Source organism: Manacus candei, unplaced genomic scaffold (assembly GCF_025592945.1).
Source record: "Manacus candei isolate 608988 ecotype Guabito, Panama unplaced genomic scaffold, ASM2559294v1 h1tg000046l, whole genome shotgun sequence".
NCBI lineage: Eukaryota > Metazoa > Chordata > Aves > Passeriformes > Pipridae > Manacus > Manacus candei.
In genome coordinates this window covers 2,662,772-2,676,549 of record NW_026138094.1, presented here as the reverse complement: position 1 = coordinate 2,676,549, position 13,778 = coordinate 2,662,772, and the positions used below count along the sequence as shown (strand labels likewise).

At 43.8% G+C, this 13,778-nt stretch overlaps 1 protein-coding gene and 1 long non-coding RNA gene across 4 annotated transcripts in view; one reads left to right on the top strand and one right to left on the bottom strand.

The window, feature by feature from the left end:
- LOC127475041 (uncharacterized) overlaps positions 1-3,758 on the top strand; it is a 124,650-nt gene extending 120,892 nt beyond the window's left edge. Inside the window, exon 7 of the long non-coding RNA XR_007906070.1 lies at positions 3,390-3,758. This is a non-coding gene — a long non-coding RNA (uncharacterized LOC127475041). The remainder of the gene's footprint in view (positions 1-3,389) is intronic.
- Positions 1-13,778, bottom strand: part of ALDH1A2 (aldehyde dehydrogenase 1 family member A2) — a 61,409-nt gene extending 47,631 nt beyond the window's left edge. The window contains exons 1-2 of one of the 3 annotated variants that reach the window (XM_051796341.1): positions 13,713-13,778; positions 8,424-8,527 (exon numbers count right to left, since the gene is read on the bottom strand). In XM_051796341.1, the coding sequence (XP_051652301.1) occupies positions 8,424-8,426 (3 nt within the window). In that variant the 5' untranslated portion in view covers positions 8,427-8,527; positions 13,713-13,778. Of the gene's footprint in view, positions 1-5,242; positions 5,721-7,226; positions 7,246-8,423; positions 8,528-13,712 lie in introns of those variants that run through there. The other 2 variants (XM_051796342.1, XM_051796340.1) reach the window with 2 other exon arrangements.

The following is a 13,778-nucleotide window of genomic DNA, read 5'->3' as shown; positions in this document are numbered from 1 at the left end:
GTATTTGAATACTTGAAATTTTAAACATTTTTTGCAAAGAGGACAAAAGCACTAATTGCATAGCACTTGTCCTTTGGTGTATCATCTGACCTTACAGACTGGACAGAGACAGAAATATATTATTGCAACGTTTGATGCATTAAACCAGTTTGCATTTTCCCTAAAGATCCAGCCTTTCCCTAAAGATTCAGCACAGTAAGAGGTCACTGCTACCATAGTTACCCACTCTAATGCATCATTCTGCAGGAGTTCTCCAGTTGTGACCAGTTTCAGCCTGGTGGTTTCTGTGTTTTTAATGCTCTTGAATTACATGGCTGTACTGGAGTAAGGAAAGGCAGGGACTGGATACATGTAGGGCTACAGTTGTTTCTTGTCCCTCATGAAATACTTGGGTAAATTGGGTTTATGTAGAAGAGTTTAAAACTTTGGGAGTAAAGAAATCCTATATTCAGACTGCTAATTGGAAAGAAGTGCATAAACAGCTTGCAATTGCAGTATGAATTGATGGACTGTAGTACTAAACCCAAAGTATGAATACACTAGAAGAGAATTCAAACTGTATATTTAAACAACAGTAAATCTAAATACGGTTTATACACTAAAACATCATATATGATAATACACAGGGACATATCTAATGGCAGCATCACAAGCTGAAGTGTTCCACAAAGGGGAAAGTAGCTGTTCTATTTGTCTACTCTTCAAGCAAGCATCTCTAATTTTCTGTACCCAGTCTTTTGTAACAGGACTGTGCTCACCCACCTGACCCAAAAGGTGAGCTGGTTTTCTCAAGCATCACTCCCAGAATCTGACTTCAAAAGGCATTAAAGGAGCTCGTTTGGGGAAAGACAGGTGGGGAAGTGCATGTATGCATCACTTACCTGAGTTTTGCCAAAGCTTTTCTGCAGTTCAAAAAATGACAAAGATTCTGCATATTATTCTAAATAAAATAGATTTGCTGCCTCCTATCTTAATGTCAGTTTAGAAGTTTATCTGGAAAACACATGCTGGAAATTTTGATAAAAAGGGTAATGCCAAGAAAGCATAATGGTGATGAAAGTACTGAACCTTAATAATAAAATGCTTCAAACCCAGACGCTTATCATACGAGAATTTGAAATGTATTTGTTAGCTTTTGTCTACCCAGAAGCAGTTTGCCTACACTTCATACAAACTCCTGTATGCAGCTTTCTTTTGCAGTGCTGGGTAGTTTTTCTGGTGTGTGTGTGGAAACTGGATGGATTTTAGCCTATGGTGTAAGGGTAGAGGTAAACCCTTTAACACTGGACAAAGAAAATATGATTGTCAGCTAATTCATAGGCTGTTCATGCAGAAATGTTTCATGTACCTCTTCACTGCTACTGCACTGTAACTTCATCCCTTTAGAGCACCTCTTTATAAAAAGCTCTCAAACCCACAATTCTTCAGCTTTTCCTTATGCTAAAGTTGTTCATCTCTTTCTCAGACTTAAATCAGCTGGCAAGTAAGAAACTTAAAACACCCATCTGGATTAGTGTCCCCAATATGATGCAAACTGAGAACATTTGTTCACTCAGTTACCTGATGCAGTGACAGAGCTGGGACAGGACAAAGCCCTGGGGTCCTCGTTTTATATCAAGCTGTCTTTTAAAAAGTCAACATGTCTGACTAAAACCACAGTGAAAATACTTTGTAAAGCAGTGTGGTTATGCCATAACAAAGGAAGGATGGCTACATCCTGTAGAAACACCTTTAGCCCCTCAGATGGATACAGCCAGAGGGAAATGCTGCAAAGGGCTCAATCCACTGGGCTGATTCCATAACCACTGTCAGATATCTGGGAGGCATCTCAGGAGGGAAAATGGAGTTTTGTAAAAGCAAAAAAAAAAGGAGTATCAACATGATACTACGCTGCAAACCCTGTGATCACCCTCAGAAGCTGTCAGGTTCTCAGGGCTGGGCTTCCTGCACAAAACATGCCAGTAACGTGTCCTTACCGGACGTCATGCCACAGCTTATCTCACACATCTGATATTTCTGGAGCAGCCCATTCTGGGAGAGTTTCTGGCATAAAGTCGACTTTTGTAGAAGCGTGACTTGTTGCCAGGGGGAGGGTTGGATCCCCTTCCTACCTACATGCCCCCTTACATATGGAGCACAGCACTGCCAGCACGCTCCTGACGAGTCTGACGAGGGCTCGCTGTGCCACAGGGCTGTAGAGCAACCTAATTCCATGGAACACTACAAGACGTCCTATTCTGCACATGCAATCCCTCCCCAAATGTCAGTGTTAAGAAGTAAAGAGTTAAAGAGCCATCACAGTGAAAAGAGAGATAATCTTGCATGTAGCAGTCTTAGCACTTGCCAGCCATGCAGAAAAACTTAACCCTGTGTGCTTGGACACTCACCTGCATGTCTGGTTCACATCCTGCTCACCAGTTCTCATTAAGCACATCTACAACACTTTATTTTTCACAGATCATGCCAAGGTATTAAAAAAACTGGGGAAAAAAATATTTCTAATGACTGTTTGTTAAAAGCAGCATCGGCTGACTTCCAACACTGAAGCCACAATAGCTACTGCTGCACATCTTACATAAAAGCAAGGCATTGTGTATTTTCACCACTGAACATATTTTACCTGACCAATCCAACCTATAGTACCTCTGTGCTCCATCAGGTGTACAGATTGGAAGGACTTAATATACACTTTTCTGGTTCCTTCAATAAACCTACTGGAGCAATATATCACAAGTTTCAATAATTCTGCCTAATAATCGAATAAATGAAAATCACTCAGGTAGTATTTGTTTTATCTGTGTTCTCGGAAGGAGCTTTCATAGCAACCCCAAGGGTGATGCAGTTTTTTAAAGATTAATGAATAATAATTTTTTTTTCCAGTACATATCTTTACATACACATCTTTAACAAATATCATTTAAGAAATCTTGGAATTTTAACATGTTCTATCCTAACAAAACTGTCTATTTACCAACTTTAGAATTCCAGAAATAGAATTCAATTGGCAAAATATATTTTAAATTTTTTTCACTTGGTTTAAATGCTCACAAGTACTTCTATTTTTCACAAAGATTTAACTCCCAAATGGTTAAGATTCATAGACAGATGTAATAAAGAGTTCAAGAAGTCTGTGTCCTGGTTGTGTATTTAAAATTCCCAGCTAACTAGGAGGAGAGAGGCTGCTAGGAATGCTTACAGATGTCTGATTTTACAAGGTTTGAGTTTGTTGTTTTCTTTTTTTTTTTCTCATGCCAAAGTGCTTTAGTCTAATGTTATTTGTTGTTTATGGAAGTTGTTTGTCATTTAGGACATGAAGTGACCACTCCCTCAAAAGAAAGAATCAAGTTACAATCCATTATTTCATTTCTGATTGTTTTTCTTTGTAATAGGTGGGAAAGTGGATCCTGGATAAAAGTCCTGCCCAAGTCAAGACTCAAAGCTGAAGACTCCAATTATCTATAAATCACTTGAATTTCCTGCAGAGAAAGAGAAAAAGGAGGAAAGAGCGAGACAGACAGAAAAACAGAGACAGAGGATGTGCCAAGTGAAACATTTGATACCTGTCCTAAACCAAATTTTTCTCAAAAGCAACCAGCAGTTACCTGATACCTCAAAACCAAGCTTAGAAGAAACATGTTGCTGTTCTTTTTGGCTTAATATTGAAATGAAAGAATTGTCTTTTAATTGTTCCATGAGTATAAAATGTGTAACACTGCACATCTGAGATGATGGCACTGTGTATTCTGATTTATTAAAGGTCACCATCCAGCTCACATTCTTACAGATAGGAAGCTGTGATTGCTGATGGCTGCTGTATTTTTCAAAGATTTTTAGAACCAATTCTCCAGTTTCAGAACAGAGAAAGGCAAGTAAATTTATTATGCAAACAGGCTGAGATACCTCTCCCAAGTATTTCCCATTGAACACTCCTGAAGCACAGTTTGCACTGAAACCAACAATGAACAAAATTCATGCCAAATACTATTTGCACAGTGTGATTGCTCCCGAAGTGTAATACTACACAACATCCAATAACTGCATTTCTTATTTATTTAAACTATTTTAAAAGAAATTGTGTGCCAGAAACCATATGCATCTTTTAATTTGCATATTGCAGTTTGCATTAAAATGTAATGAAATCTAAAATAGCTGACTTTCCTCTGAAACATGCTTCTAGAACATGGAATTGCTGTAACAAATTAGAGGACAAATTAGTTTTGGCACCCGCTAAAAAAAAGAGAAAAGATGAAAAGCTTTCAAACTGATGATATGAAGGAAAAAATTACACTACATTGGCCAAAATGAGTCTCCTATCAGCTTTAAAGCTCCTGAAGTTGTATTTCCAGTAGATAAAAATGTTATCACCTTTTTCCAGTGCTGATGTGCTTATTTTCCTATTAAGTTACTTGGTAATTAGAAACAAAGTCTGACACATTGTAATCTGTTTATACAATAGATTTGAAACTTCTCCAACAGAAATGAAATAATTCTTTAAAGATACTAAAGATGCAAAGATTAAAAACATATCAACGAATTTAAAAATTCAAATTGCATTTACAAACAAATGACTGTTCTTAAAGCCCATTTTAATTGACAAAACTAATTTAGTCTCATAGTACACCACAGAAAACCAGCAGATATTTCTACACCGACCCCAACTCTCTCTTTATGAAAATTAGTCTTAAAGGTTAGTAGGAAAAAATATGCCCTCTTTGCAATATTGTTCAAGGGTGTATTCAAGTATCACGGAAGTTGGTAGAGACCTGTTCCAGTGCTGTAACAACCTGGTAGTGTTAAGAGTCCTCCAGGAATCATAAAAGAGTCCCTTGGGCACACAGGGTAATTCAAGAAAGAAAATATTTCTATTTTCTGATTGAGATACACAGGTATGTATAGTAATGTCCTCTGAAGTACATCAAAAGCAACTAAAGTATATTCGAGAACTACTGATTTTGCACTGAAAGTAAACCCCAGCAGCTCTGTAGGAAATACTACATTTAAAGAGAAGTGGCAAAGCCAGTCCCAGCAGATCTAATTTGCTTTTCTATTATCCTGTGGTTTTGCAGATGATTACAGGGCTAAAAATCTGTTTCCTTTATTACAGATTCAAGGCAGCCTTAGCAGTTTTTTTTATCTCTACACTCAAGTTGGGTAGGACAGAATGAAACTGATTTTAAGCAAAATTCCTCCTTTGGAGGGAAACCCATGAATTTCTCTGCCAGAACAAACGAACACAACTTACCTTGGTGTATTTGATTTCAAGGTTGAGAGTGGGAGAAGGCAGCAGATGCAGAGATGCCATCAGAGCTGCAGGATCTGCCTTCACCTCCCCTGGCATCTCAATTTTACTGGAAGTCATAGTCTTGGGGGGGTTTTATAATACCACCGAGCCCCCCGCTCTGACCTGATGTTGTGTTGTGTTTTGGGTTGTTCCCCCCCCCTCCAAAGACCAGCGCTGAAGATGTTGCTCTCCTCCTCTGTATATAGGCAGGTGTCAAGCCGGGTCTCTTCTTATTGGACATGGGGGCAGAGGCAGGGGGGCAGGTCCATCCTACCTAGGGCGATAGCGGCACAGCCCCGCTCACTCGCGGCGCAGCCTCCACCGGGCCCCCCCGGGCCCGCGCCCCGTCCCGGGCATTCCCGTCCCCCCGCAGCAGGACGGAGCTCCAGGGCGCAGGTCCTGCCTCCCGCCCGAGGAGCGGCACTGGGGAACGGGACGCGGGGAACATGGGGCACCGCAACTCTCGTGCTCCCCTTCGCCTCCCCCGAACCGGGTGGGGACCGGCGGGGAGGCGGCGCGGCCGGGAGAGGCCGGTGCGGGATCCGGCCCCGCCCGGGGCATCCCGCGGGGAGCGCGGGGAGCACAGCCCGGCTCGGCACGGCCCGGGGAGTCCCGGGCGCGGCGGGGGGAGGCCGGCCTGCGCTGGGGAGCCCTGTCGGGGCCGGGGGACGGTGACCCGCCAGGGGCAGTGGCGGTGCTCGGGCGCGCACCCGGCAGGGCGGGGGCGGCCCCTCGCAGGTCCCGGACGCGGAGAGGGCACGGGGTGGGCAGGGCGCAGCTCCGCGGTACCGTGCCCGTGGCGGTCCCCGCTCCCGGGCGGCCACCGCCGCCGGCCGATGCGCAGCTCCGCTCCGCTCCGCACCTGGCGGCTGCGCGCCCGCCCTGCCCCGCTCCGCTCCCGCCACCGGGCGCGCACTGCGCGGAGCTCCCGGTGCCCGCAGCTCTGCCCCGGCCGGCCCGCTGTCCCCCCGCGGCGCTGACACTGCGGGCTCTCCCCACTGACACCGCGGGCTCTCCCCGCTCACACCGCGGGCTCTCCCCACTGACACCGCGGGCTCTCCGGGCTCACACCGCGGGCTGTCCCCGCTCACACCGCGGGCTCTCCCCGCCGACACCGCGAGCTGTCCCCACTCACACCGCGGGCTCTCCCCGCTCACACCGCGGGCTCTCCCCGCTCACACCGCGGGCTGTCCCCGCTCACACCGCGGGCTCTCCGGGCTCACACCGCGGGCTCTCCGGGCTCACACCGCGGGCTCTCCCCGCTCACACCGCGGGCTCTCCGGGCTCACACCGCGGGCTCTCCGGGCTCACACCGCGGGCTCTCCCCGCTCACACCGCGGGCTCTCCGGGCTCACACCGCGGGACCGGCCCCGACCGGCGCCATCCCCGGCCGCCTGCTGCCCCCTGCCGGCTGCTCCGCGCCCCGCATCCCGCCTTATCCCGGGAAAGCGCTGAGCGCCTTTCCTGCTCCTCCTCGCCCCATCCCGCCCTCACCGCCTCCTCCCCCCGGCCGTAACCTGCAGTTCTGCCTTTCCCCCTTCCAGCACAACTGTCCCCCAGTGCTGCGGGCACTGCCCCTGCAGCCCCTCCCGAGCTGGGAGCGCTGCAGCTGCTGAAGCGATGGGTGGAAGCCCAGAGGCCCGGGACTCGAGCACCTCTGCTTCCAAATTCCTCTCCGGAAGGAAGCGATCAGAGGGAGCAGGTGCTTATGGCCAGGGCAAGCCCTGCCGCCCAGCTGCGGGTCTCTCTTTTCTTGAAGGTTCTTTGAAAAAGGACGAGGCTTAAAGGGCACAATAATTTTTTGAAGCAACTGCCACCTGATACCATCTGTTACTTTTTGGGGGGTCCCTCTTAGTGGGAGGCCACGTCATGGAAGAGGTTGACCATGCCATACAGCGGGTTACTGGGAAGTCAGCAGCCAAATGGAGCCAGATCCACCACTCACCATCTCATACCCATCCAGGAGGCAGCAAACAGTGCCTGTGCAGTGCACATGTGGCCTGACTTGCTGGATGAAATAGCAGATGGCTTGAGCTTGTAACCTTGACTGAGCTGACAGGCATCAGAAATTCATGGTCAAAGCCCTACACTGTCTCTGGTCAAACCTTCTAGGCAGAAAACAGGAAGCCCAGGCCATTTTTGTTACCTTAGGCAAAATCAATAAAGTTGTGCTTACTGATGCAAACACTCCCAACATTTTGAACCTGATCAGATGTCATGTTTTGAAGTTATCACATTGCAGATAGATAAACAGAGAAAGGACACCAAAGCTACAGCTGCCTAAAGTTGGCAAAACAAAGCAACAAGAAATATACCACATGACCTTTTCATTGACCTAGTCAAGAATAAACAATGGGGTCTGGCCATGTTTTGATTTTGTTACAATATCTGTTTGTTGATTCCCTTTATATTCCTTGCTCCATCTTTGAGAAGTTTGCAGACAATTGAAGAGATCATCCCAGCGTTCTCTTAGTGTTTGTACAGGAGCATGGGACAAAGGTTGCTTCTGCACAGACAGGCAGCACAAGGTACAGAGTTATTTCAGTGTTAATAGGCATATTTCTGTAAATTTCCATCTCAGTAATGAAGGAGACTGCAGATTTTGCTTTCTCTCATTTTTAGTCTTTTTTTTTTTTTTTTTGACCTGACAGAGGAAATGAATCCATAATACTGTGCTGTAATGTGACATGCAGAGCTGTCAAACTGTGACACTTGGGATGAGTGAGACATTTAAACGTCAGAAATTCAATTTTTAATGGCACACTGGCAACACAGACCTAACACTTCATCACAAGGATGACACCTTCTAAAAGCCATTTTAAAATAAATCAGAGTGAGGATGTGCTCCTTTGAAAAAGGAATACATTTAAACAAGTTTCAGGAATGAGGAAACTGTATAACGGTTTCATTATTAAATCAATAAAATTGAGAAGGTTTTGGTGAGAAGAGATGTGGAGATGCAGTTCAAACCCACCTAGTCTGGAGCTGCTAAAGCGACCTTCATCAACTACTTGTTGTGCAAACTACACTCCTCTTACTTCTAAAAGCAATTCAGTTTGCAAAAGCCCTCAGAGATGACCACGTTTAGACTGTTACCTACAGCTTGTTGGCATTCCCAGGTGGAGAATGGCACTGCACTTACCATGGCACAGGCTCCTGGTCTACAGCCACCCCCAGAGAGGTCCCCAGAAGAACATGGCAGACGTGTCCTGTCACTCCTCCTGACAGCAATTCCTCTTCCACCACCTGGGGAGACAAGGAGGTGGCCTTAGTGCCCAGACCACAAGTGGGCTGTCACCAAGTACAGCTGTAGCTCTGCTGAGCAGATTTAGGAGTGAAGCTTGTGAGGCTGTTGTGGACACCCTGATGGATCCAGCATGGTGAGCTGCTCCCGGGGTTCAGCACTACACTGGCTACTTTATGATAGCAAATTGAATCATGGCTTCAAACTGGGCAAGTGAATGTTTGATATTTAACATCTAATACAATTTATTGTTGAAGGGATTACTACCCTTATTGCCTTGGACATTAGGACAATAATTCAGTAATATTGATGAATACACAAGGAAACTAATTTGTTAAAGAAAAAAAAGTCAGTCCAACAATTGCCAGGATGATAAAGAACAGAAACAATACTCCAGCTTCAGCCCAAGTTCTGTGGTGCCTAAACACCTCCATAGAGCAGAGAAAACACTTATTGCAGTCCTGTAGTTTCTGGGCTTTTTTCTTGATGTATTTGCAGTACTAAATCAACTAGCAATTAAGTCAGACTGGCTTATTTTCTCTCACATGAATGGGTTTTAATTAAACTTCTACTTAGACAGCAAATCAGGAAACAAATACGTTCTGTTTCAGATTGCAATGCCAAAGTCTTCACACTTTGTGAAGAAATGGCTGTCAAAAAAGATGAAGAACAACTGAGTGACTGTTTCTTGCTTCAGTGTTAGAATTTAGGCTAGCCAACAACAAAATCATTCCTGAGGAGTTTTGGTTTTATATTTAGAGCAATCTGAACATGTAATTTGAAGATATACCTTTGTTTCATTTAGAAGTCTCAATTTCTCCACCCACCCCAAGCAGCTGGTATTATTTATGGACAAGGATATAGACCTGGCTTATACAAACACCATCTGGTGGAAACAGGACCTGTGGTAGCCAGAGAGGGTGCAAAAGCAGAGCTGCACTGTTGAACACAATACAGATGTAATTAAGGTATTTCTGGGTTTCTCAATCAGCGTACCAGTATTTTTCTGCTCTACCCTACTGTGTCCCTTTTGTCTAAAGGAAGTCAGAAAAACAGAGTGGGTGAAACTATTTGTATCTCAAATACCTCTTTTGGGCAGAGTAGCTGTGCCAAAACTCGTATGGATACACCTCTGAAATGGGCAGTGGATACAGCAACTCCAACAACACTCCAGCCAAGAACCCTTCATTCGTGGTGCTTCTAATCCATGAATATTTCTTATGCTCCTTAGTGAGCTCCAGACTCTAAGCACTGTCACACACATGAAGCAACTGAATCACATCATTCTATCACATTCCTTCCATCTATTCACATCACTTCCAATGATTCCTTTCAAGATCAACTGCAAAGTCTACCTCAAAATTATTTCAATACGATTGATAAGTTCTTTTATGTTTATTTTTCTCTCAGATGTCCCACTACCATTTAGCAGGGATAACTATGGTTCCTCATATAAATTCAGTATTGATTGAGAGAGCCTACTCCTCTGTACCCTTTGCCTCCTGTTCCAGTAAATGCCTCTTCCTATTTCTTGTGTGCTTTAGAAATCACTTTTGGAAATAAAACAAGGATCGGAAAGGAACTTCCACTAAGTTATTTTTCAGCTCAGACTTCCACTTAGGAAATGTGAACTTCATTTTCTGACACATACAGTAAAAGCTCCAGCCTCAGGTGTCCTATTTTAATTGCCTGCTATTTTCATTACTGACCATGATGGCAGCAAATGCTCTTCAGGAGATACTTGTATTTTAATTTATCTGCAAACATAAATCACACATTACAGCACTTTTTTCCTCTAGGTTAATTGAATCAATTCTCTAAATGTCTCCATGCCTGACCATTGAAAGAGGCTCACTGTTTGAAACCTCTTTAAGAATTATGGCCCTCGGTGTGTGTGCAGGATGGTATCAGTCCTTGCTCCAGACAAAGGTATTTTATACATATAAGGTAAAAAGGTATTGTTATACACACAAGCAACATTATCTGTGAAGCAACACCCACAATACTGTGGTGATTCTGTAAAATATTATTTCAGAATTTTTTCAAATATCCCAGGAAATTAATTTTAATATTATAAATCTTATATATAGACTAATTATTAAATTATTATTAATATTTTAAGTTCTAAAGAAACCAAATAAAATCTACTTTTACTTCCCTTATTTCTACATTAATTTTAATGTTAAAAAAACCCAAACAGAAATGTTGATGTCAAGAATGACCATTTTGTTACTGAAAATCCAGAAGTGGCTAATGAACAAAACTTGATTTAACTTTTTTTTTACTGAAAATGAGTCAAATGGATAGCTTTTAGTAAAATGAGTCAAACAGATCAGATTTTACATGTGATATTGGCCATTTTGTACCCAGTAGAACTGTTAATTGCTGGTAAATTAACAGTTGATAAATTTAAAAAATTTGCAACAAGAAGAAGCCTAAAGGTCAGGATAATTTATTCAAGCAATTGCCACCTGATACAGTTGGTAAATTTACCAACTGTTGGTAAATTTACGGTAAATTTAATCCAAAACTGAGACTCAAATTTAAGGATTTAAACAAGCCACAAATAATCCAATGAGAGTGATAATGCAGAAAATGCTTGAAAAGACTCAGTGTTTGACTCACTTTATAACTGGGCCAGTTTCAAAAATTCGTGTTATAGTTTAAGGCACCAGTTGAAATGTCCCTGTCCCTCACTGCACTGCTGTGGCAGTCACGGAGTGACCTCAGGACAGTGCTGTGAAGAACATGTGCTGGCAATTGTGAGGTTATAGGGAGTGTGCTCTTGGTTGTAGATTTTATTCTGATTTAAAATATGTAAAAAACCATCCTATTTTGAATTTCATTTCAATTTACCTGTTTGAATTTATTATTTGTAAAACACATCAAGCCTCAAATGGTTTGACCTTCTGCTAATGTATATCACCTAATGAATGGATGCAATTAACTAATTCATATTGGAATATTGCACTTTCCAGGTCGCATTCATCATCACTAAAAGTGTGATCTAGTTTGCAAGTTTAAATTTTTTATTATTACCCTTTAAACTGAAGAAATAAGTCTTATATTTAATTACCTGAACTTACATATTCAATTAATAGCTTCATTACCTCAATGAACATAGATATCACAAAGAAGTAACAAGAGTTTGCTGCTGGATCTGCTCTTAAGTACATCTTATGAAGGGTCAGCTGTGAACCTCAGAACATATTTTTTTTTTAATAAGAAGTCTTGATTGTGGAGTTTCAAAGGAACTGGGCCTGGCAATCTAATATTCTCATACAGGAGCCTGAGATAAATTTATCATCTGTACTGTTAATATTTAATACATAAAAGGAATCCCAGAAGCAAAACTTATGTTTCTGGAAAGACAGAGGATTTAAATGTTCAAATGTGAGTAATCCTGAATGAAAGGGAATGAAAAGAATGAAAACCAGGCAGGCTGGCAGCTCACCTACTAAAGGGTGAGGGATGAGTGGAGCGTGGAGGTAAAACAAACACTTGTGGGGGAGAGGGGACAAAGCACCAGGAAGAGCAGCTCTTTCAGGATATAATTGTCCAACAGATTGTGGCTGTGTGGCATCCTTGGAGGGCCACCAGAGTGGGAGACGGGTGAAGGCAGGTGGGCTGGGGAGTCAGACACAGGAAACACTGTCACTTTCCCCATGGAAATCAGGTTTCAGAGCCATGAATCCACTGTCCTAGTTAGCTCCACCTGTTTGCCAAACATGCAACTTTGCTTTCATGTGTCAGTAGAGTCAAATCTGTCACTACCATTGGCTTTCATGTTGCATTTCTTTTATCCATTAGGTAGGCTCAGATCTCCTGCTCTTCCCAATCCTACAGGTAACCTTAATAAATCCCAGGGTGTCTATTGCTATAGGGAATCTGTGCCCCGTAGAAAGATGAAAGGTTTTGATAATGTAACCCATTCAGGTTAAGAAAACACAGAGTTTAGATCCCTGCAAAGCCCACTGGATATACTTTGAGGTTTTCTTCATGCTGCATACATATATTTGCCAAGATATCTTTTGTTTTTAATAGCAAAGCTATTTGAGAAAAGGGAATATGCAGAAAAAAAGAGCAGGGAATTGGCTGCAACAAAGCATTTGTCTGTACTAAATTGTTCTATACCTTAAAAGCACAATTCAGAAATTCTCAGGGCCTATTTTATACATAGACATGTCTGTACAACAAATTTTAAAATTTACTATCATCAGTTATATAGCTATATATAATATGTGTAGTGACATCAGTTATGCACTGAGGCCTAATAGTGTGCCCAGGCAGACAAGAACACAGCAAAGTCTCAGAATTGTGCTTTATAGAAAGCCCAATCTAATTCTCCCTGAAATCACAGAATCACAGAATGTGCCGAGTTGGAAGGGACCCACAAGGATCATCGAGTCCAACTCCTGGCCCTGCACAGGATCATTCACAGAGTCACACCGTGTGCCTGAGAGCGTTGTCCAAACACCTCTTGAACTCTCTCAGCCTTGGTGCTGTGACCACTGCCCTGGGGAGCCTGTTCAGTGCCCAACCACCCTCTGGGTGAAGTACCTTTTTCTAATATCCAACCTAAACCTCCCCTCACACAACTTCAGGCCATTCCCTCAGGTCCTGTGACTGGTCACCAAAGAGAAGAGAACAGTGCCTGCCTCTCCTCTCCCTCTCCAGGCTGAACAGACTCAGTTCCCTCAGCCACTCCTCACATGGCTTCCCCTCAAGGCCCTTCACCATTTTCGTTGCCCTCCTTTGGACGCTCTATAATGGCTTAATATCTTTCCTACATTGTGGTGCCCAAAACTGCCCCAATATTCCAGGTGAGGCTGCCCCAGTGCAGAGCAGAGCAGGACAATCCCCTCCCTCTCCTGGCTGGTGATGCTGGGCCTGATGCCCCCAGGACACGGTTGGCCCTCCTGGCTGCCAGGGCACTGCTGACTCATATCCAACCAGCCATCGACCAGGACACCCAGGGCCCTTTCCCAGCACTGCTTTCCAGCTTATCATTCCCAGTCTGTCTGTACAACTGGGGTTGCCCCATCTCAAGGTGCTGCAGAATCCAGCACCTTCCCTTGTTGAACTCCCTGTGGTTGGTAACTGCCCAGCCCTCTAATTTGTTGAGGTCTCTCTGCAGGGCTTCCCTGCCTTCCAGGGACTCAACAGCTCCTCCCAGTTTTGGGTCACCTGCAGACTTCCTCAGTGTCTCTTCCAGTCACACATCCAAGATGTTTTAGAGCATAGGGACCAAGA